This window comes from Procambarus clarkii, chromosome 79 (genome assembly GCF_040958095.1).
Source record: "Procambarus clarkii isolate CNS0578487 chromosome 79, FALCON_Pclarkii_2.0, whole genome shotgun sequence".
NCBI classification, from domain to species: Eukaryota; Metazoa; Arthropoda; class Malacostraca; order Decapoda; family Cambaridae; genus Procambarus; species Procambarus clarkii.
Genome location: NC_091228.1, coordinates 4,090,224 through 4,113,686, shown reverse-complemented (window position 1 = coordinate 4,113,686; position 23,463 = coordinate 4,090,224). Strand labels below are relative to the sequence as shown.

General features: G+C 49.1%; 1 protein-coding gene across 1 annotated transcript; it reads left to right on the top strand.

Moving 5' to 3' along the window:
* The first annotated feature begins 11 nt into the window (after positions 1 to 11).
* LOC123764573 (serine/arginine-rich splicing factor 4-like) lies at positions 12 to 8,977 on the top strand. The gene is made up of 2 exons (XM_069314635.1): positions 12 to 85; positions 8,005 to 8,977. The coding sequence occupies exons 1-2, from the start codon at positions 12 to 14 to the stop codon at positions 8,975 to 8,977; spliced, it is 1,047 nt and encodes a 348-aa protein (XP_069170736.1).
* Positions 8,978 to 23,463: the final 14,486 nt, after the last annotated feature.

Sequence of the window (23,463 nt, the reverse complement as noted above, 5' to 3'; positions counted from 1 at the left end):
TCGTCAAGGGGATGAAGGTAATTGATATTGGTTATGGAGGTTCCAGGCACGAGCACCACATCAAACGATCTGACATGGCGGCTGGGTAGTGTATCGGTCAGTCAATACTGGTGGTAAGTTAGAGAGGCCTTCCATCCCCCTATCTCCACTATTACTATTCCAGCACTACCACCACCACTTCTCCAGTACCACCACTACTAGCACCATGCACTAGTGAGATGCAGTGCAAAAATGCAAGACAATATTGAGGAAAAAGATCACTGAACAAGAGGTAGTTTCTCTGGGAAGTCAGTTTCAAGAAATACAGAAGGAGGTTGGAAAACAAAATGAGGTTATTTGCTGACCTTAAAGCAAAACTTGCCTGGAGCCATGAACTCTGCGACCTTTAAATAGGCGGAAGAACTGAAGGAAGTAACTGTCAAAAGGGAGGCAAGATTGACTGGGTTGTAGAACAGAATAGAAACGATGGAAGAGAAAAGAAGGGCAACAAAGGAGCCTCTGGGACTTCCGTTCCAACCATGACGACTATTCAACCCTCGGGGGTTCGATACTGCCGCTTGTATACCCACTCAATGGTCGGGATTCTTACCAAGCCTGGAGCCACCGGAAAGTTGCTAGATTACGAATGTTTTCTGGCTGGTTCTTCAGGCGGGGTGACGGTGTCCGGCGCCCGGCACTAGCTTGGCTGAGAGGTGCCGGGAGTTGGCGGGCTCCTGGTGCGCCCTCAGACGGGGTGGGCGGCTGGCTTCTGCTCTGCCGGGGGTCACTGGTTGACGTTTTGCGTTTCGGAACGGAGGTGCGTTTTTGCTTTCCTACCCCAGTGTACTCACCTAGTTGTGTTTGCGGGGGTTGAGCTCTGGCTCTTTGTGTTCTCTATGTGGGGAGAGGCCGGTGCTGGCCTCCCTGTGGCCCTCCCTAATCATCTGGCCATCAATGTGTTCATTCGCCGCGAGGCGCATTTGTTTATCAACTAGCGACATCGATTTACCCAATAGGATTTGTGATTTGCCCTTTAAGGGTACGCCTGGGTGCATCCGATCCTTAGATCGTCGTCTCCCCCAAAGCAGCAACATCATCAAAGGAAATGTTGTTATCCTTCTCGTTATCCGTCTATGTTATCTTTCTTTTTATCCTATGGTGCTACATAGCCTTCCTGGCTTGGTGCCTTCTTTTGATAAATACTTCTTGTTATCCTTCTTGTTATCCTTCTATGTTATCCTTGTTATCCTTCTATGTTATCCTTGTTATCCTTCTATGTTATCCTTCTCGCTACCTTCTGATAGCTAGTAGGATAACAGAGCAGCGATTTAAACATGTAAAGAATTTAACTTGAGATTTGGGGAGTAAAGCCCAACAAAATCTTAGCTGAAGTAACAAGTATTTAAGGAGTATTTAAGGCAGTATTTAAGGCAGTATTTAAGGCAGTATTTAAGGCAGTATTTAAGTACTGAAGTATTTAAGGCAACAGTGTTAGCGGCTGCAAAGCTCCCCAAGTCACAAAATGTACACAGGAGGAGTGGGAGAGTGAGAGATTAGTGGTAATATACAACTTACCAGAGCTAGAAGAAGACATATGGCAAATAAGAAGACCAAAATGAAATACTGTAACATAACTTTTAGACAAAATTCAGGCTGGAGATGCAATAACGGAAATAGAGCATTTCTGCAGGCTTGGTAGGTTTAAGAGAGATAAATCGACCAGTGAAAGTTTTCTTTACAAACATCAAGTCAGTTAAATATATATCGACAGAGAAATTTTTGAGAAATGGACAGAGTACCATGCAATGTTTACTAGACAGAATATGTCTAAGCGACGGTCTCGCTTCATGCAGGTCGGCGTTCAATCCCCGATCTTCCAAGTGGTATTTTGACGTGTCCAATCCCCCGAAGACCTAAAAACTGACGTAGTAAAAATCACAGCGCTTCGCAAAGTTGACACGTGATGTCCCGTTCTCTATGGGAGGGCCCTCGGTTAGGTTAGATTTGTCCAATTTAAGTACATCAGTTTAGCGACGTTCTAAACGCTTGAGAGGACGGATTGTATGGAATGCCTATGTTAGCGACTACTTCACTGCCATGCTTGTCACTGTCATGCTTGTCACTCATGCTCGTCACTGTCATGCGTGGATATATAGCCAAGGAGTTACTTACACAAATCTTTCGCGGAAAAAGAGAGACCACTGACAGGGAACTTCAGTAAGATGAGGGACTTTTCGTGGACTTTATGAAATCCAATATGGCTCTTGTTGGGTGATTGTGTTCACCGTACCTTGGGCTCTTGTTGGATGATTGTGTTCACCGTACCTTGGGCTCTTGTTGGGTGATTGTGTTCACCGTACCTTGGGCTCTTGTTGGACGATGACCGAACAGCCATAATCCAAAATTTTGATAGTTTGTCTTCATCACATTATGCAATATACCTTTGTCAATTCCTGATTTGTGTGTGTGTGTGTGTGTGTGTGTGTGTGTGTGTGTGTGTGTGTTCTATTGACCTGTGAAATACCTAATTCCATTTCCGACAAAGAAACCTTCTGAATAAATCCAAATCTGTCTCTCTTTTTTTTTATCGAGGAGCAAAGTTGTGTGAGTGAAATCTCCGTTGTTTCCTTTGGTCACTTGGCGGGCTGCCCGGTGTCCCTTGTCCCTGGGTCTCCACACTCTTTATTTGTGCCTCTATCTTCTATCTCCTCTATTTTCTTCGATGTCCCGGCTTTGCCTCTTTTCGTTTTCTTCGTTCCTCTCTATCTACCTACATCCATGTTCTTCCAGTCTGGAAAGGATGATATGGAATTGGCTTAATATGTGTGCGTTTGTGTGTGTGTGTGTGTGTGTCTGTGTGTGCGTGTGTGCACTCACCTGGTTGTGTTTGCAGGGGTTGAGCTCTGGCTCTTTGGTCCCGCCTCTCAACTGTCAATCAGCAGGTGTACAGGTTCCTGAGCCTATTGGGCTCTATCATATCTACACTTGAAACTGTGTATGGAGTCAGCCTCCACCACATTACTTCCTAATGCATTCCACCTGTTAACTACTCTGACACTGAAAAAGTTCCTTCTAACGTCCCTGTGGCTCATCTAGGTACTCAGTTTCCACCTGTGTCCCCTTGTTCGCGTCCCACCGTTCCACGTTCGCGTGTGTGTGTGTGTGTGTGCGTGTGAGAGTGTGAGAGAGATGAGGAATTCACACTGCCTTGAGTGCAAAGGGTTGTGCACGATAGAGCAATACAGTGTATTTCATCGCCTTGTGCACCAATGTACACTTGGTACATTGTACACAATGTACAATGCTTGAATGGTCGTGTTTGCTGTCATTGGCTTGAGCCCGACCTGAGCAGCTTATAGCGACGCTACGATGGCCGGTGTACGTAGACTGTGCCACAGTGATCAGAAGACCAACTGAGTACACAGTGCTCAGCATTGGTACTGAGCAGGAGTCAAGAGAGGAGTAGTTTGGTGTAGTGGAGAGAAGAGGTACCATCGCTCGTCTCCTTCCTGGAAGTCCTGGAAGGTTCTGTCTCCTAATCGTTCGGGAAAATTCCCCTATTCCCAATAGGGGCACAAAGTCCCGAGAGAGAGAGAGAGAGAGAGAGAGAGAGAGAGAGAGAGAGAGAGAGAGAGAGAGAGAGAGAGAGAGAGAGAGAGAGAGAGAGAGAGCCCATCATCTGGAAGGGAAGATAATTATCAGAGGAAAGCGCCAAGCCATTACGACTATATTGGAAGGGGTCAGGATTGGGATTTGGGATGGGACGGAGGGGAAGGAATGGTGCCCAACCACTTCTGGACGGTCGGGGATTGAAGAAGTGAGAGTATTGACAGGGGACTACAGCATGATGAGGGATTTTCCGTGTGAAATCCAATAGAGCTCTTGTTGGGTGATTGGGTTCACCGTACCTTGGGTTCACCGTACCTTGTGTTCACCGTACCTTGGGTTCACCGTACCTTGTGTTCACCGTACCTTGGGTTCACCGTACCTTGGGTTCACCGTACCTTGTGTTCACCGTACCTTGTGTTCACCGTACCTTGTGTTCACCGTACCTTGGGTTCACCGTACCTTGGGTTCACCGTACCTTGTGTTCACCGTACCTTGGATTCACCGTACCTTGTGTTCACCGTACCTTGGGTTCACCGTACCTTGGATTCACCGTACCTTGGATTCACCGTACCTTGGATTCACCGTACCTTGGGTTCACCGTACCTTGGGTTCACCGTACCTTGGATTCACCGTACCTTGGATCACCGTACCTTGTGTTCACCGTACCTTGTGTTCACCGTACCTTGGATTCACCGTACCTTGTGTTCACCGTACCTTGGGTTCACCGTACCTTGGATTCACCGTACCTTGGATTCACCGTACCTTGGATTCACCGTACCTTGGGTTCACCGTACCTTGGGTTCACCGTACCTTGGATTCACCGTACCTTGGATCACCGTACCTTGTGTTCACCGTACCTTGTGTTCACCGTACCTTGGATTCACCGTACCTTGGATCACCGTACCTTGTGTTCACCGTACCTTGGGTTCACCGTACCTTGGATTCACCGTACCTTGGATCACCGTACCTTGTGTTCACCGTACCTTGTGTTCACCGTACCTTGGATTCACCGTACCTTGTGTTCACCGTACCTTGGGTTCACCGTACCTTGTGTTCACCGTACCTCCAGGATGTCAGATAAACCCACGCTCTATGAACGTCAAGGAACGTCGCGTAACTGGTGCTTAAATAAAATAGTATTTGGTTACATACGCTTTCAGTCTTTCCCTTTTTCTTGTAATATTCACACACACGACTTACTGACGACTTCCTTGGCTCTCTTGATAGTTCTTGACGTCGTCTCAAGGGCAGAGCTGCTTCACCACAGTCCGTCCTCCTAAGGTTGCCTAATGTCAAGAAAACGGTCAGTTTAAAGTAGTCTCTCCTAATCTACCAGAGGACCCACAACAGAAAACGGGACAGTACGTCACTTTCGCTAGCCACTTCCATTTTCTAGTACGACAATTTGTTTGGCCTTATGTGACACATAGGAGCGAAAAGCGACGTTCTTGTTAGGAGGACAGGTTGTAGGAGGACAGGTTGTAGGAGGACAGGCTGTAGGAGGACAGGTTGTAGGAGGACAGGTTGTAGGAGGACAGGTTGTAGGAGGACAGGCTGTAGGAGGACAGGCTGTAGGAGGCCAGGTTGTAGGAGGCCAGGTTGTAGGAGGACATGCTGTAGGAGGACAGGTTGTAGGAGGACAGGTTGTAGGAGGCCAGGCTGTAGGAGGCCATATCCTCTACCACAGATAACATTACCAACAGGCCGATAAACCTCTAAGCTTTGGGATGAGAGACAGAGGAGCATTTCTTAATCCTCGGAGACCGCCACCGTGGAGCAGCGGTCTCCACTCGGTCTCTGCGGTCTCAGCGGTCTCTGTTCCCTCGTCTGACCATCAGACGAGGGAACAGAGCAGTCTGATGGTCAGAAATAGTGAGGAAATCATTGCAGGAGGTCAGAAAGTGCGTGCGGAAATCTAAAATCTGGAGCCAGATTCACGAAAGCACTTACGCAAGTACTTACGAACCTGTCCATCTTTTCTCAATCTTTGGCGGCTTTGGTTCCAATTATTAAACAGTTAATGAGCTCCGAAGCACCAGGAGGCTGTTTATAACAATGACAACAGTTGATTGGCAAGTTTTCATGCTTGTAAACTGTTTAATAAATGTAACCAAAGTCGTCAAAGATTGAGGAAAGATGTACACGTTCGTAAGTACCTGCGTAAGTGCTTTCGTGAATGCCCCAGGAAGGCAGGCTAGGGGTTATCTTGAGTTGATTTCGGGGCTTTTTAGTGTCCCCGCGGCCCGGTCCTTGACCAGGCCTCCACCCCTAGGAAGCAGCCCGTGACAGCTGATTAACACCCAGGTACCTATTTACTGCTAGGTAACAGGAGCACAGGGTGAAAGAAACTCTGCCCATCGTTTCTCGCTGGCGCCCGGGATCGAACCCGGCACCACAGGATCACAAAGTCCAGTGTGCTGTCCGCTAGACCGACCAGCTCCCGTCCAAGCTCTATACCAGCTCTACTACCAGGGGGTGGTAAGGAGTGGTAGGAAGGGCATCAGAGGTCACTAGAGACCAACCAGGAGCCATTTTTCCCGTAACCTCACACATCTTCATTGAGATAACAGGCAAAAGTGAAGACATATGTTCTTCAACTTTACAGCTTAGTAGAATGAATGACCCGCCAGTTTCTTTAATATGAAGACGTGTTTGCCGTTCATGGGAGATGTTACCCACCTAGTTGTACCTGCGTGGAGGTTGAGCTTCGGCTCTTTGGCCCCGCCTCATGACTGTCAATCAACTGGTATGTCTTCCAGGCTACACGCTTGCGGAAGACATCCACAACAGTCTCAATTGTCCAAAGTTACACACTTCCATAGGTCGCAGGAGGCAGAGAGCGGGAGGTAGAGGCGGGAGAGAGGAGGAACAAGAGGTAGAGTTAACTTAGAAGTGAAGGAGAGTCCTGTAGACTCTATAGAGTAGAGGAGAAGGTCACGAAGAAGTTTCAGTCTACTGTGTCAAGACGTTGTCGAGAGAATGGCACACATGGAGTAAAAGGATTCAGGAACAACGGAACAGGAGACGACGGAATAGGTGACGACGGAACAGCAGACGACGGAACAGGTGACGACGGAACAGCAGACGACGGAACAGGAGACGACAGAAACAGGAGACGACGGAACAGCAGACGACGGAACAGCAGACGACGGAACAGCAGACGACGGAACAGGTGACGACGGAACAGGTGACGACGAAACAGCAGACAACGGAACAGCAGACGACGGAACAGGTGACGACGGAACATACAGGTATGGACAACAGCCTCGGGCATTATAAACAGCATCGTCCCATAGTCTCTGTTAACAGTTAAACCACTTTAACACGAGTAATAACGACAGTAAACAAATCTAAGATGATCTTAATATCAACACAAGAAATTGGTAGGCTGGAGGTTGAAAAACACTGCAGATAATACTTTCGAGGAAAACGCTTTCCCCTGATATATCCCCTTTTCCCGTGGCCCCCTTTCGGGACCACGAAAGCCTGGTGGATAGCGCGCAGGACTCGTAATTCTGTGGCTAGGGTTCGATTCCCGCACGAGGCAGAAACAAATGGGCAAAGTTTCTTTTACCCTGAATGCCCCTGTTACCTAGCAGTAAATAGGTACTCGGGAGTTAGTCAGCTGTCACGGGCTGCTTCCTGGGGGTGGAGGCCTGGTCGAGGACCGGGCCGCGGGGACACTAAAAAGCCCCGAAATCATCTCAAGATAACCTCAAGATAGTTGCCTTCCCTTATAATTGATAAATGACATATGACCTTAAGAAACAAGTAGTGTGATGAGCACCAATAATAATAATAATAGGTCTAATAAAGACCTTTTGTACCCTCTGTAAACATTTTTGCGCTACCGCCCGCAGGGTGAGTATGGGGTGCACAATAAACTAGCCGCATCTGGTGGCAATAGTCAACATGAGCGGTTCCCAGAGACATCAGCCGGCGAACTGAGAGATCAAAACATTAAGGTCAGAAAAATCCCAATAAAAGTAGCCTATATTCGATTAAATAAAAGATATATTTGAAAAAAAAAAATCATAAACAGACATTAAAGCAAGGACTAAGCAGGAAAAATTGGAAACAAATTAGGTCGGGATTTGTGAAATCAAGATAAAGAGTAACTCAAATATGGAAGAATTGTCTTGAAGACATCAGGCAGAACCCGCCAAACACACACCGAAACTACGACGTTGGTACAACGTTCGAATAAGTTTTAACACTTCCTAACCAGTTATAACAACCAATATAGCATGTTGTAACAACGTTCTAATACGTCATAAACACGTTAAGCCAAGATGTAACAACTTTATTACAAGTTGTAACAAGCGGAAAATAGAGACAGTTTTGGTTTGTGTTTCCAGGGATGGGACCTCAGAACACAGCCACCGTGAAGGTGCAAATTGACGGTTCATGAGACAGGGAACCGATCGAGACGGAACATCCAGGTGGACTTCGGGAGACAGGGAGCCTGGACAGCGACGCCGGTGGACACCATCATCACCCACACAACAGATCAGCAGGAAAACAGATCACCCACACAACAGATCAGCAGGAAAACAGATCACCCACACAACAGATCAGCAGGAAAACAGATCACCAACACAACAGATCAGCAGGAAAACAGATCACCCACACAACAGATCAGCAGGAAAACAGATCACCAACACAACAGATCAGCAGGAAAACAGATCACCCACACAACAGATCAGCAGGAAAACAGATCACCAACACAACAGATCAGCAGGAAAACAGATCACCCACACAACAGATCAACAGGAAAACAGATCACCCACACAACAGATCAGCAGGAAAACAGATTACCCACACAACAGATCAACAGGAAAACAGATTACCCACACAACAGATCAGCAGGAAAACAGATTACCCACACAACAGATCAGGAGGAAAACAGATCACCCACACTACAGATCAGCAGGAAAACAGATTACCCACACAACAGATCAGCAGGAAAACAGATTACCCACACAACAGATCAGGAGGAAAACAGATCACCCACACTACAGATCAGCAGGAAAACAGATCACCCACACTACAGATCAGCAGGAAAACAGATCACCAACACAACAGATCAGCAGGAAAACAGATCACCCACACAACAGATCAGCAGGAAAACAGATCACCAACACAACAGATCAGCAGGAAAACAGATCACCAACACAACAGATCAGCAGGAAAACAGATCACCAACACAACAGATCAGCAGGAAAACAGATCAGCAGGAAAAAAAAACAATCCCGGAGTCGAAGACCAAAATAAGAGTCAATCAAAAGCCATCAAAACAAAGAAGTTGACCCGGAACTCGAGGTGCAGAACGGACTCCATCATCGAAGCCAGGACCGCGAGAAACCCGTGTGGTGACCAGCACGACTAATGCAGCAATCCCAGAGAAGGAAGGAAGGGCGAGGAGGGAGGAAAGAATCAATAGGATGATCGTGGTGGAGTCAGAGGCCTTCCCCAAGGGAGAGGAGAGAGAGAGAGAGAGAGAGAGAGCAGATCTACCAAAACGGTGCGACTCGTGGGCCTTGTCGCTCCCCACATGGGCTCTGGAGGTGGAAGAACGCGCATGAACACAAGGGAATGTATTGCGCTTCACTCTCCTGCGCCTCTACCCACTACGGACCCCGATAAAAGCCAGGGGCCAGATTCACGAAGCAGTTACGCCAACACTTACGAACCTGGGGGCCAGATTCACGAAGCAGTTACGCCAACACTTACGAACCTGGGGGCCAGATTCACGAAGCAGTTACGCAAGCACTTACGAACGTGTACATCTTTTCTCAATCTTTGGCGGCTTTGTTTACAATTATTAAACAGTTAATGAGCTCGGAAGCACCAGGAGGCTGTTTATAACAATAACAACAGTTGATTGGCAAGTTTTCCTGCTTGTAAACTGTTTAATAAATGTAACCAAAGTCGTCAAAGATTGAGGAAAGATGGACACGTTCGTAAGTGCTTGCGTAACTGCTTCGTGAATCTAGCCCCAGCTTCTGGGGTAGCAGGTTGAGGTAAAAAGTGAAGTACCCGAAAGGAAGCAGCCGTCTAACTCTTAGGTACCTATTTACTGCTAGGTGAACAGGGGCAACAGGATGAAAATCCTAGTGACGAGATAGAATTTACATTCTGGCCTAGACAAATTGGAACTCCTACCGCTGTACACAACTCGTGTTTTAACAAGTGGGTTTGTGTGTACAATATACTAGAGTACATTATGGAGAGATCTCCCAGTTGACCAGTTCCAGAAGTGCTTCGCTGAGCCATTGGTGATGCCATAGACTTTGGCTCCTGGTAGACTCAGGGCCACTAGTGTATGACACCTGTACCTGTACACACTTGTACACACCTGTACGCATCTGTACGCACCTGTACACACCTGTACACACCTGTTCACATCTGTACGCACCTGTACGCATCTGTACACACCTGTACGCATCTGTACGCACCTGTACACACCTGTTCACATCTGGACGCACCTGTACACACCTGTACGCACCTGTTCCCACCTGTTCACACCTATACGCATCTGTACACACGTGTACACACCTGTACGCATCTGTACACACCTGTTCACATCTGTACGCACCTGTACGCATCTGTACACACCTGTTCACATCTGTACGCACCTGTACGCATCTGTACACACCTGTTCACATCTGTACACATCTGTACGCACCTGTACGCACCCGTACGCACCTGTTCCCACCTGTTCACACCTATACGCATCTGTACACACGTGTACACACCTGTACGCACCTGTTCACACCTATACGCATCTGTACAAGTGTTCACAGACAGCTTGCGTATCCCCATGTCATTCAGAAATAGAGAGATAGGGAGGTGGGTAAACATAGAAGAGGGGGAGGGAGTAGAAAGGGAGGATGGGGGTAGGCAGGTGTGGAAAGGTAAGAAAGGGTAGAAAAGTAGGAAGGGATGAATAGGTAGGGACGGGTGGAGAGGTCTAGAGAGGTAGAGATGAATGGAGAGATAAAGGAACATCTAAAGATAGAGAGTGGAGATAGGTAGAGAAGAGTGGATAAGTGTAGAAGAGAAGGGGGAGAGATAAATAAGAAAATGGGAAGAGGTAGAGAAGGATAAAGATGTAGAAAGGAATAGGAGGAAAGGGAATTATCAGGGGGAAAGCGCCAAGCCATTACGACAATATAGCACTGGGAAGGGGTCAGGATAAGGATTTGGGATGGGACGGGGGAAAAGGAATGGTCCCCAACCGCTTGTGGACGGTCGGGGATTGAACCCCGACCTGCATGAAGCTAGACCGTCGCCCTACCGTCCAGCCCAAGCGGTTGGACAGAAAGAGATAGAGAAGGTTGGAGAAGCAAAGCGTTGATAGTGTGAATGCATCTTGAGATAATTTCGGGGCTTAGTGTCCCCGCGGCCCGGTCCTCGACCAGGCCTCCACCCCCAGGAAGCAGCCCGTGACAGCTGACTAACTCCCAGGTACCTATTTACTGCTAGGTAACAGGAGCATCAGGGTGAAAGAAACTCTGCCCACTGTTTCTCGCCGGCGCCCGGGATCGAACCCGGGACCACAGGATCACGCGTCCAGTGTTCTGTCCGCTCAGCTACCGGCCACCAGTCATGTAAAATAATGCATGGCGCCTGCTATTTCAAACCCCAATCACAAATCAACATATCTGTCTCAAATCATTGTCAAATCCAGTGTTGCACTTTTTTTTGTATCGGTGAGACCTTCCTAATAGGTAGAGAACCGAGTGTTACCAAGAGAAGATGGTAACTAAGTTCACTGCGGGGCTCACCATAGCCCGTGCTACTTGGAACTTTTTGTTCCGAGTGGCTGAATCTAAACCAACAAACCATCAGGAGAAGGAGGCTGATGAACCGGTTAAAAGGTTGGAAACTTGGCCGGCTGACGGTCGTAATTGTTCTCATTCTTGGATAGCTGAGATACTGAGTGTCAGCCGAGACTCCCGCCCAAACTGAGTCTGTCAGCCGAGACTCCCGCCCAAACTGAGTCTGTCAGCCGAGACTCCCGCCCAAACTGAGTCTGTCAGCCGAGACTCCCGCCCAAACTGAGTCTGTCAGCCGGAGACTCCCGCCCAAACTGAGTCTGAGTGTCAGCCGAGACTCCCGCCCAAACTGAGTCTGTCAGCCGAGACTCCCGCCCAAACTGAGTCTGTCAGCCGAGACTCCCGCCCAAACTGTACTTCCACCATGTAAAGGAAACCTGCTCCCAGCATCGTCAATGAGTTCAGGGAAGCCAGTTGAAACCTGTCTACCGAACCTGTGATTCATCTCAGAGCTGTAGTTGACCTTTCGTCTCAAGTAACCTCTCTCTCTCCACTCTGATGTCTCTGCTCTCACTTTAACCCTTTGTTTCCTGCCTGAGAGGTACTCTCTGGTCCACCTTAGCACTCTTCCAGATGTCAACCTACTTGTTTAGTTTGAGGAGGAGTATTTCATGCGGGACTGTGTCAACAGCCTTCCGACAGTCAAGGAATATGCAGTCTGTGCGTATGTGTGTACTCACCTAGTTGTGTTTACGGGGGTTGAACTTTGGCTCCTTAGTTCTTTGGCTCCTCCTAGGGGGCCTCGTAGCCTGGTGGATAGCGCGCAGGACTCGTAATTCTGTGGCGCGGGTTCGATTCCCGCACGAGGCAGAAACAAATGGGCAAAAGTTTCTTTCACCCTGAATGCCCCTGTTACCTAGCAGTAAATAGGTACCTGGGAGTTAGTCAGCTGTCACGGGCTGCTTCCTGGGGGTGGAGGCCTGGTCGAGGACCGGGCCGCGGGGACACTAAAAGGCCCCGAAATCATCTCAAGATAACCTCAAGATAAGATAGTCCCGCCTCTTAACTGTCGATCAGAGCTCTTCGTTTGAAACTGTGTATGGAGTCAGCCTCCACCACATCACTGCCTAATGCATTCCATTTACTAACTACTCTGACACTGAAAATTTCTTTCTAACGTCTCTGTGGCTCATGTGGGTACTCAGCTTCCACCTGTGTCCCCTTGATCGCCTACCACCCGTTCTAAACAATTTCGACACTGTATCAAAGGCTTTTTGGCAGTCCAGAAATATGCAGTCTACCCAACCATCTCTGTCCTGTTTTATCCTCGTTATTTTATCATAGAATTCCAAAAGGTTAGGCACGATTTCCCATTCCAGAACCCATGTTGATGTTTGTTCACAAACCTAATGTTCTCCAGGTGTGCAACCAGTCGTAGCCTAATTATTCTTTCCGGTACATTACAAGTTCATTCTTTGTGTGTGTGTGTGTGTGTGTGTGTGTGTGTGTGTGTGTGTGTGTGTGTGTGTGTGTGTGTGTGTGTGTGTGTACTCACCTAGTTGTACTCACCTAGTTGTGTTTGCGGGGGTTGAGCTCTGGCTCTTTGGTCCCGCCTCTCAACCGTCAATCAACAGGTGTACAGATTCCTGAGCCTATCGGGCTCTGTCATATCTACACTTGAAACTGTGTATGGAGTCAGCCTCCACCACATCACCCCCTAATGCATTCCATTTGTCAACCACTCTGACACTAAACAAGTTCTTTCTAATATCTCTGTGGCTCATTTGGGCACTCAGTTTCCACCTGTGTCCCCTTGTGCGTGTTCCCCTTGTGTTAAATAGACTGTCTTTATCTACCCTATCAATCCCCTTCAGAATCTTGAATGTGGTGATCATGTCCCCCCTAACTCTTCTGTCTTCCAGCGAAGTGAGGTTTAATTCCCGTAGTCTCTCCTCGTAGCTCATACCTCTCAGCTCGGGTACTAGTCTGGTGGCAAACCTTTGAACCTTTTCCAGTTTAGTCTTATCCTTGACTAGATATGGACTCCATGCTGGGGCTGCATACTCCAGGATTGGCCTGACATATGTGGTATACAAAGTTCTGAATGATTCTTTACACAAGTTTCTGAATGCCGTTCGTATGTTGGCCAGCCTGGCATATGCCGCTGATGTTATCCGCTTGATATGTGCTGCAGGAGACAGGTCTGGCGTGATATCAACCCCCAAGTCTTTTTCCTTCTCTGACTCCTGAAGAATTTCCTCTCCCAGATGATACCTTGTATCTGGCCTCCTGCTCCCTACACCTATCTTCATTACATTACATTTGGTTGGGTTAAACTCTAACAACCATTTGTTCGACCATTCCTTCAGCTTGTCTAGGTCTTCTTGAAGCCTCAAACAGTCCTCTTCTGTTTTAATCCTTCTCATAATTTTAGCATCGTCCGCAAACATTGAGAGAAATGAATCGATACCCTCCGGGAGATCATTTACATATATCAGAAACAAGATAGGACCGAGTACAGAGCCCTGTGGGACTCCACTGGTGACTTCACGCCAATCGGAGGTCTCGCCCCTCACCGTAACTCTCTGCTTCCTATTGCTTAGATACTCCCTTATCCACTGGAGCACCTTACCAGCTACACCTGCCTGTCTCTCCAGCTTATGTACCAGCCTCTTATGCGGTACTGTGTCAAAGGCTTTCCGACAATCCAAGAAAATGCAGTCCGCCCAGCCCTCTCTTTCTTGCTTAATCTGTGTCACCTGATCGTAGAATTCTATCAAGCCTGTAAGGCAAGATTTACCCTCCCTGAATCCATGTTGGCGATTTGTCACGAAGTCCCTTCTCTCCAGATGTGTTACCAGGTTTTTTCTCACGATCTTCTCCATCACCTTGCATGGTATACAAGTCAAGGACACTGGCCTGTAGTTCAGTGCCTCTTGTCTGTCGCCCTTTTTGTATATTGGGACCACATTCGCCGTCTTCCATATTTCTGGTAGGTCTCCCGTCTCTAGTGATTTACTATACACTATGGAGAGTGGCAAGCAAAGTGCCTCAGCACACTCTTTCAGTACCCATGGTGAGATCCCATCTGGACCAACCGCCTTTCTAACATCCAGATCCAGCAGGTGTCTCTTGACCTCCTCTCTCGTAATTTCGAACTCCTCCGAGGCCGCCTGGTTTACCTCCCTTTCTCCTAGCACAGTGACCTCACCCTGTTCTATTGTGAAGACCTCCTGGAACCTCTTGTTGAGTTCCTCACACACCTCTCTGTCATTCTCTGTATACCTGTCCTCGCCTGTTCTAAGTTTCAATACCTGTTCTTTCACTGTTGTTTTCCTTCTGATGTGACTGTGGAGTAGCTTTGGTTCGGTCTTGGCTTTGTTTGCTATATCATTTTCAAAAATTTTCTCTGCTTCTCTTCTCACCCTGACGTACTCATTCCTGGTTCTCTGGTATCTCTCCCTGCTTTCTGGTGTTCTGTTATTCCGGAAGTTCCTCCACGCCTTCTTGTTCAGTTTCTTCGCTTCCATACATGCCCTATTATACCATGGATTCTTTTGTTGCTTCTCGGATTTTTCCCTTTGGGCCGGGATGAACCTGTTTACTGCCTCCTGACACTTTTGGGTAACATAGTCCATCATACCCTGTACAGACTTGTCTCTGAGGTCTGTGTCCCAAGGTATTTCACTTAGGAAACTTCTCATCTGTTCATAATTCCCCTTTCGGTATGCCAGCCTTTTGATTCCTAGTTCTTTTTGGGGGGAGATAAGTCCTAGCTCTACCAGGTACTCAAAGTTCAATACACTGTGGTCACTCATTCCCAAGGGCGCTTCCATCTTAACTTCCCTTATATCCCATTCATTTAGGGTAAATATCAAATCAAGCATTGCTGGTTCATCTTCTCCTCTCATTCTTGTTGGCTCTTTGGTATGCTGGCTTAGAAAGTTTCTTGTTGCCACGTCCAGCAGCTTAGCTCTCCATGTTTCTGGTCCTCCATGCGGGTCTCTGTTCTTCCAATCTATCTTCCCATGGTTGAAGTCTCCCATAATTAGTAGTCCAGATCCATTCCTGCTAGCAACAGAAGCTGCTCTTTCTATTATGTTAATGGTGGCCATGTTGTTTCTATCATATTCCTGTCTAGGTCTTCTGTCATTTGGTGGTGGATTATATATGACTGCGACTATAATTTTTTATAATTGTGTGTGTGTGTGTGTGTACTCACCTATTTGTACTCACCTATTTGTGCTTGCGGGGGTTGAGCTTTGGCTCTTTGGTCCCGCCTCTCAACTGTCAATCAACTGGTGTACAGATTCCTGAGCCTACTGGGCTCTATCATATCTACATTTAAAACTGTGTATGGAGTCAGCCTCCACCACATCACTGCCTAATGCATTCCATCCGTTAACTATTCTGACACTGAAAAAGTTCCTTCTAACGTCTCTGTGGCTCATGTGGGTACTCAGTTTCCACCTGTGTCCCCTTGTTCGCGTCCCACCAGTGTTGAATAGTTTATCCTTGTTTACCCGGTCGATTCCTCTGAGGATTTTGTAGGTTGTGATCATGTCTCCCCTTACTCTTCTGTCTTCCAGTGTCGTAAGGTGCATTTCCCGCAGCCTTTCCTCGTAACTCATGCCTCTTAGTTCTGGGACTAGTCTAGTGGCATACCTTGTGTGTGTGTGTATGAGTGTGTGTGTGTGTGTGTGTGTGTGTGTGTGTGTGTGTGTGTGTGTGTGTGTGTGTGTGTGTGTGTGTGTGTGTGTGTGTGTGTGAATGTGTGTACGCGTGCGTGTGCGCGCGTGTAGCCCATCTATCACCAAAATAATTCAATTAATTTAAACCAATATAAATCCAATAACAACAAAACCATTTTTGACGTAATTAGACCCCCCCCCCCCCCCCCGCCCCGCCCCGCCCCGCCCCCCTCCCCCCCCCCCCCCGCCCCGCCCCGCCCCCCCTCCCCCCCCCCCCCCCCCCCCGCCCCGCCCCGCCCCCCTCCCCCCCCCCCCCCCCCCCGCCCCGCCCCCGCCCCCCTCCCCCCCCCCCGCCGCGTACCTTGCATATCATTAACAAATTTCCATAATAAATATATCAGAATATCCTCCCTAAGACTGCGCTGGAGCTCCAGAGATTCATTTATATACATTTTACCTCCACTCGCGAGCATATAAATTACCTCTGGGGTGTTTTGGATCCCTCTGGGGTGTTCTGGCTCCCCTCTGGGATGTTCTGCTTCCCTCTGGGGTGTTCTGGCTCCCCTCTGGGGTGTTTTGGATCCCTCTGGGGTGTTCTGGCTCCCCTCTGGGATGTTCTGCTTCCCTCTGGGGTGTTCTGGCTCCCCTCTGGGGTGTTTTGGCTCCCCTCTGGGGTGTTCTGCTCCCCTCTGGGGTGTTCTGACTCCCTCTGGGGTGTTCTGGCTCCCTCTGGGGTGTTCTGGCTCCCTCTGGGGTGTTCTGGCTCCCTCTGGGGTGTTCTGGCTCCCTCTGGGGTGTTCTGGCTCCCTTTGGGGTGTTCTGGCTCCCTCTGGGGTGTTCTGGCTCCCTCTGGGGTGTTCTGCTCCCCTCTGGGGTGTTCTGGCTCCCTTTGGGGTGTTCTGGCTCCCTCTGGGGTGTTCTGGCTCCCTCTGGGGTGTTCTGGCTCCCTCTGGGGTGTTCTGCTCCCCTCTGGGGTGTTCTGGCTCCCTCTGGGGTGTTCTAGCTCCCTCTGGGGTGTTCTGCTCCCCTCTGGGGTGTTCTGGCTCCCTCTGGGGTATTCTGCTTCCCTCTGGGGTGTTCTGCTCCCCTCTGGGGTGTTCTGGCTCCCTCTGGGGTGTTCTGGCTCCCTCTGGGGTGTTCTGCTCCCCTCTGGGGTGTTCTGGCTCCCTCTGGGGTGTTCTGGCTCCCTTTGGGGTGTTCTGGCTCCCTCTGGGGTGTTCTAGCTCCCTCTGGGGTGTTCTGGCTCCCTCTGGGGTGTTCTGGCTCCCTTTGGGGTGTTCTGGCTCCCTCTGGGGTGTTCTAGCTCCCTCTGGGGTGTTCTGGCGCCCTCTGGGGTGTTCTGCTTCCCTCTGGGGTGTTCTGCTTCCCTCTGGGGTGTTCTGGGTCCCTCTGGGGTGTTCTGCTTCCCTCTGGGGTGTTCTGGCTCCCTTTGGGGTGTTCTGGCTCCCTCTGGGGTGTTCTGGGTCCCTCTGGGGTGTTCTGCTTCCCTCTGGGGTGTTCTGCTTCCCTCTGGGGTGTTCTGGCTCCCTTTGGGGTGTTCTAGCTCCCTCTGGGGTGTTCTGGCGCCCTCTGGGGTGTTCTGCTTCCCTCTGGGGTGTTCTGCTTCCCTCTGGGGTGTTCTGGCTCCCTTTGGGGTGTTCTAGCTCCCTGTGGGGTGTTCTGGCGCCCTCTGGGGTGTTCTGCTTCCCTCTGGGGTGTTCTAGCTCCCTCTGGGGTGTTCTGGCGCCCTCTGGGGTGTTCTGCTTCCCTCTGGGGTGTTCTGCCTCCCTCTGGGGTGTTCTGGCTCCCTCTGGGGTGTTCTGGCTCCCTCTGGGGTGTTCTGGTTCCCTCTGGGGTGTTCTGCCTCCCTCTGGGGTGTTCTGGCGCCCTCTGGGGTGTTCTGCTTCCCTCTGGGGTGTTCTGCTTCCCTCTGGGGTGTTCTGCCTCCCTCTGGGGTGTTCTGCCTCCCTCTGGGTGTTCTGGCTCCCTCTGGGGTGTTCTGGCTCCCTCTGGGGTGTTCTGGTTCCCTCTGGGGTGTTCTGCCTCCCTCTGGGGTGTTCTGGCTCCCTCTGGGGTGTTCTGCCTCCCTCTGGGTGTTCTGGCTCCCTCTGGGGTGTTCTGGCTCCCTCTGGGGTGTTCTGGCTCCCTCTGGGGTGTTCTGCTTCCCTCTGGGGTGTTCTGCCTCCCTCTGGGGTGTTCTGCCTCCCTCTGGGGTGTTCTGGCTCCCTCTGGGGTGTTCTGGCTCCCTCTGGGGTGTTCTGGTTCCCTCTGGGGTGTTCTGCCTCCCTCTGGGGTGTTCTGGCTCCCTCTGGGGTGTTCTGGTTCCCTCTGGGGTGTTCTGCCTCCCTCTGGGGTGTTCTGGCTCCCTCTGGGGTGTTCTGGCTCCCTCTGGGGTGTTCTGCCTCCCTCTGGGGTGTTCTGGCTCCCTCTGGGGTGTTCTGGCTCCCTCTGGGGTGCTTTTTGGTGAGAGCGGAGCACATGCTTGCTTCCCCAACTGCTCCTAGCCACACATCTGCTTTAATGTACAGGTGAGACAGTCCTGGTGTGTAGGGTACAGTCAGGTGTGGCAGGTGTGTAGGGTACATTCAGGTGTAGCAGGTGTGTTGGGTACTGTCAGGTGTGGCTGGTGAGTAGGGTACAGTCAGGTGTGGCTGGTGTGTAGGGTACATTCAGGTGTGGCAGGTGTGTGTATTGTAGAGTCAGGTGTGGCTGGTGTGTAGGGTACAGTCAGGTGTGGCAGGTGTGTAATGTACAGTCAGGTGTGGCTGGTGTGTGTGTAGGGTACAATCAGGTGTGGCAGGTGTGTAATGCACAGTCAGGTGTGGCAGGTGTGTAATGTACAGTCAGGTGTGGCTGGTGTGTGTGTAGGGTACAGACAGGTGTGGCTGGTGTGTGTAGGGTACAGTCAAGTGTGGCTGGTGTGTAGGGTACAGTCAGGTGTGACTGGTGTGTAGGGTACAGACAGGTGTGGCTGGTGTGTGTAGGGTACAGTCAAGTGTGGCTGGTGTGTAGGGTACAGTCAGGTGTGACTGGTGTGTAGGGTACAGACAGGTGTGGCTGGTGTGTGTAGGGTACAGTCAAGTGTGGCTGGTGTGTAGGGTACAGTTAGGTGTGACTGGTGTGTAGGGTACAGACAGGTGTGGCTGGTGTGTGTAGGGTACAGTCAAGTGTGGCTGGTGTGTAGGGTACAGTCAGGTGTGACTGGTGTGTAGGGTACAGTCAGGTGTGGCAGGTGTGTAGGGTACAGTTAGGTGTGGCTGGTGTGTGTAGGGCACAGTCAGGTGTGGCTGGTGTGTGTGTAGGGTACAGACAGGTGTGGCTGGTGTGTGTGTAGGGTACAGTCAGGTGTGGCTGGTGTGTGTAGGGCACAGTCAGGTGTGGCTGGTGTGTGTGTAGGGTACAGTCAAGTGTGGCTGGTGTGTAGGGTACAGTCAGGTGTGACTGGTGTGTAGGGTACAGTCAGGTGTGGCAGGTGTGTAAGGTACAGTCAGGTGTGGCTGGTGTGTAGGGTACAGTCAGGTGTGGCTGGTGTGTAGGATACAGTCAGGTGTGGCTTGTGTGTAGGGTACAGTCAGGTGTGACTGGTGTGTAGGGTACAGTCAGGTGTGGCAGGTGTGTAGGGTACAGTCAGGTGTGGCAGGTGTGTAGGGTACAGTCAGGTGTGGCTTGTGTGTAGGGTACAGTCAGGTGTGACTGGTGTGTAGGGTACAGTCAGGTGTGGCAGGTGTGTAGGGTACAGTCAGGTGTGGCAGGTGTGTAGGGTACAGTCAGGTGTGGCTTGTGTGTAGGGTACAGTCAGGTGTGGCAGGTGTGTAGGGTACAGTCAGGTGTGGCTGGTGTGTAGGGTACAGTCAGGTGTGGCTTGTGTGTGTAGGGCACAGTCAGGTGTGGCTGGTGTGTAGGGTACAGTCAGGTGTGGCTGGTGTGTAGGATACAGTCAGGTGTGGCTTGTGTGTAGGGTACAGTCAGGTGTGACTGGTGTGTAGGGTACAGTCAGGTGTGACTGGTGTGTAGGGTACAGTCAGGTGTGGCAGGTGTGTAGGGTACAGTCAGGTGTGGCTGGTGTGTAGGGTACAGTCAGGTGTGGCTGGTGTGTAGGGTACAGTCAGGTGTGGCTGGTGTGTAGGGTACAGTCAGAACAGGCGGTTGAGCTAACTCGCACCCAACTTTGCAGAGGAAATGGTCTGGGGTACACGACTGACATAGGCTCTTTGGGGTCGGCCCAAGTTAAAATCTTTACAAAATATTAGTATTTATAAGGACACCCCGTGGCATTTTCAGGAGTCAAGTGCGAAAGATTTGGTGGGTTTCCCATTGAGTTTTCCATGGGTTTTAGTGCTTCTGAATAAGGCATTTTCTGAGAGACTGCAGTTGTTTCAGAGCTTCTTAATAAAAAATTATGAGATAATGGGGATAGGGGGTTCATATATATATATATATATATATATATATATATATATATATATATATATATATATATATATATATATATATATATATATATATATATGCAAGACATGAAGAAGTCAACGACATCATCAAGAGGAGCCTCGCCACAGCCCGCTGTCCAGCACAAAGAGAACCACACTTATCCAGACCTAACGACCCTCAGAAGCGCCCTGATGGGGTCACCTTGCTACCTTGGAAGGATGGTAAGCAAGTGGTATGGGACTACACGTGCGCTGCCACACTGGCCAGTACCTACCTCCACTACAGCACACGTGAAAGCGGTGGTGCTGCTTCTTTCAGGGAATCGCAGAAATTTATTAAATACAGAGCTCTAGCACACTGCTACAGCTTTGTTCCGATCGGCTCGGAGACCCTCGGTTCGTGGGGAAAATGTGCATTGAAGTTCCTGAAGGAATTGGGGGACAAATTGATCAGCGCTACAAAAGACCAGAGAGCAAAAAGTTTCTTGTTCCAGCGCCTCAGTGTTGCGATTCAGAGGGGAAATGCCTGTTGCGTCTTGGGCACTAGTCCAACTTCAGAGGAATTCGAAGAAGTGTTTGACTTGCAACAATGATGAACCCGTCTGTGACATTCATCAATGTTTCCCATTGACGTGTTTTTCAAGAGATCCATAACCTTTAAGCACCTTTTTGCATTATTATTTTTGTATCAACCCATGTATATACAAAAATAATACAAAATAATCAAATTGGCCGCCCCTAGGGCAGACGACGCCTGCCCTAGGGGCGGCATCCCCTGCCCTAGGGGCGGCGTCCCCTGCCCTAGGGGCGGCGTCCCCTGCCCTAGGGGCGGCGTCCCCTGCCCTAGGGGCGGCGTCCCCTGCCCTAGGGGCGGCGTACGATGATTAACTACCCAGTTATAATTTACACATTAATATGCTAATTAAACTTTAACTGAGAGTAACTATCATAAAGTTTCAATTTAACATTTTATAATTACATTTATATGGAAATTATTTCCCAAACCATCTATCCACATTTCTATCAGTCTATCCATCTATTGTCTGTCTCTCCCCCTCTCTGTCTTTGTGCGTCCTCTGTCTGTCTGTCTGTCTGTCTCTGTCTGTCTCTCTTATACCAATATAATTGTCTAATGTGTGGCTGGTGTGAAACACTAAAGGAAGATAAGTTACCACTTTTACTCTGAGAAAAAAGCGGTCTGAGAAACCTTAATTGAAGCCGTTAGAGGATCATCTGGTTTATGGGACTACGGCCAAATTTTGACAACTGGAAATATCAGTTCATTCCCCCCGAGATTAATGAATAATGGGGAATATTACCTTGATTATTGGTTTGTTTTGAAAATATTTAGTATTCTTACTGCTCGCTTATTATATCTATATTTTAAATAAAATATATTATTTTTTTTATAATAAAAATATTATTATATTTATATTATATCAAATATTATATTTATTATTTGGCCAAAAATCATCGTGAAGGGGGGGGGGGGGTTCTGAATGTGACCCTGGCCCGCTATTACCTTTTAAATTCTGGCGACCCGCAACCAGCCTATGTCCATCCCATACCCCAGACCAGTCCCTCTGCCAAGTTGAGTGAGGCTCTCCCTTAGCGTCTGGCCTTATGGCTGCATTTCTGGATAACTTTGAAGGAGGGGAGAGAATTATCAGGGTAAATCACCAAGCCATTACGACTATATAGCACTTGGAAGGGGTCAGGATAAGGATTTGGGATGGGACGGGGGGAAAGGAATGGTGCCCAACCACTTATAGATGGTCGGGGGATTGAACGCCGACCTGCATGAAGCTAGACCGTTGCTCTACCGTCCAGCCCAAGTACTTTTAAATGACATTGTATTCTTTACCGTCTTTAGTAAACTTCTCTTGAGGTTATCTTGAGATGATTTCGGGGCTTTAGTGTCCCCGCGGCCCGGTCCTCGACCAGGCCTCCACCCCCAGGTAGCAGCCCGTGACAGCTGACTAACACCCAGGTACCTATTTTACTGCTAGGTAACGGGGGCATAGGGTGAAAGAAACTCTGCCCATTGTTTCTCGCCGGCGCCTGGGATCGAACCCAGGACCACAAGTCCCGCGTGCTGTCCGCTCGGCCGACCGGCTCCCTTTATCTCCCGATTGCCTCCCTTTAAAGATACCCACTTTAACTTGGGTTAAATTTGTATCTAACATCTACTGATCTGCGAGTATACTGTCAAACTACCCTGACATGTCAAGAGTTATTGATTACTACTTGACAGGGATTTAACACAAGAGTATTGTGCTGAGGACGTCAACAGTACCAGGAACTGTGGCTTACAGATCTATGGTGGTCAGCAGCCTGCATGCTTGACAGCGCCCAGAGCTGGTTCTTATTCACCCTCATCCTGACTCAAGATGAGTCAAGATGACTCAGCCTGAGTCAGGAGTGACTATATGATGAGCCGTGACTATATGATGAGTCACAGCTACAGGAGAAGCAGACTTTCTTGATGACTTAGCTTGAGTCAGGAGTGACTATATGATGAGTCACAGCTACAAGAGAAGCAGACTTTCTTGATGACTTAACTTGAGTCAGGAGTGACTATATAATGAGCCGTGACTATATAATGAGTCACATCTACAGGAGAAGCAGACTTTCTTGATGACTTAGCTTGAGTCAGGAGTGACTATATAATGAGTCACAGCTACAGGAGAAGCAGACTTTCTTGATGACTTAACTTGAGTCAGGAGTGACTATATGATGAGCCGTGACTATATAATGAGTCACATCTTTCTCTCTCTCTCTCTCTCATCTCCGGTGTTGCCAATCAATGAAAGTCTCATGACAACGAAGCTAAGCATCCAACTTTTATGTTGGCTACACTGCATCTCTATTACCGGCGACCTTTATCTGGCAACACTGTCTTTCAATTAGAGGCGAGCTCCGTTTGGCTCTATTGTTTTTTATTATTAATGGCCAAGTTTATTTGGCTGAGCTCTATTTCCACTAGAGTTTACG

Bases quoted from the DNA above. Each gene is read 5' to 3' on its own strand.
- LOC123764573 (XM_069314635.1), top strand. From the start codon at position 12: ATGAAGGTAATTGATATTGGTTATGGAGGTTCCAGGCACGAGCACCAC. The intron at 86-8,004 runs GTAGTGTATCGG...TTCATGAGACAG, and splicing joins CGATCTGACATGGCGGCTGG to GGAACCGATCGAGACGGAAC.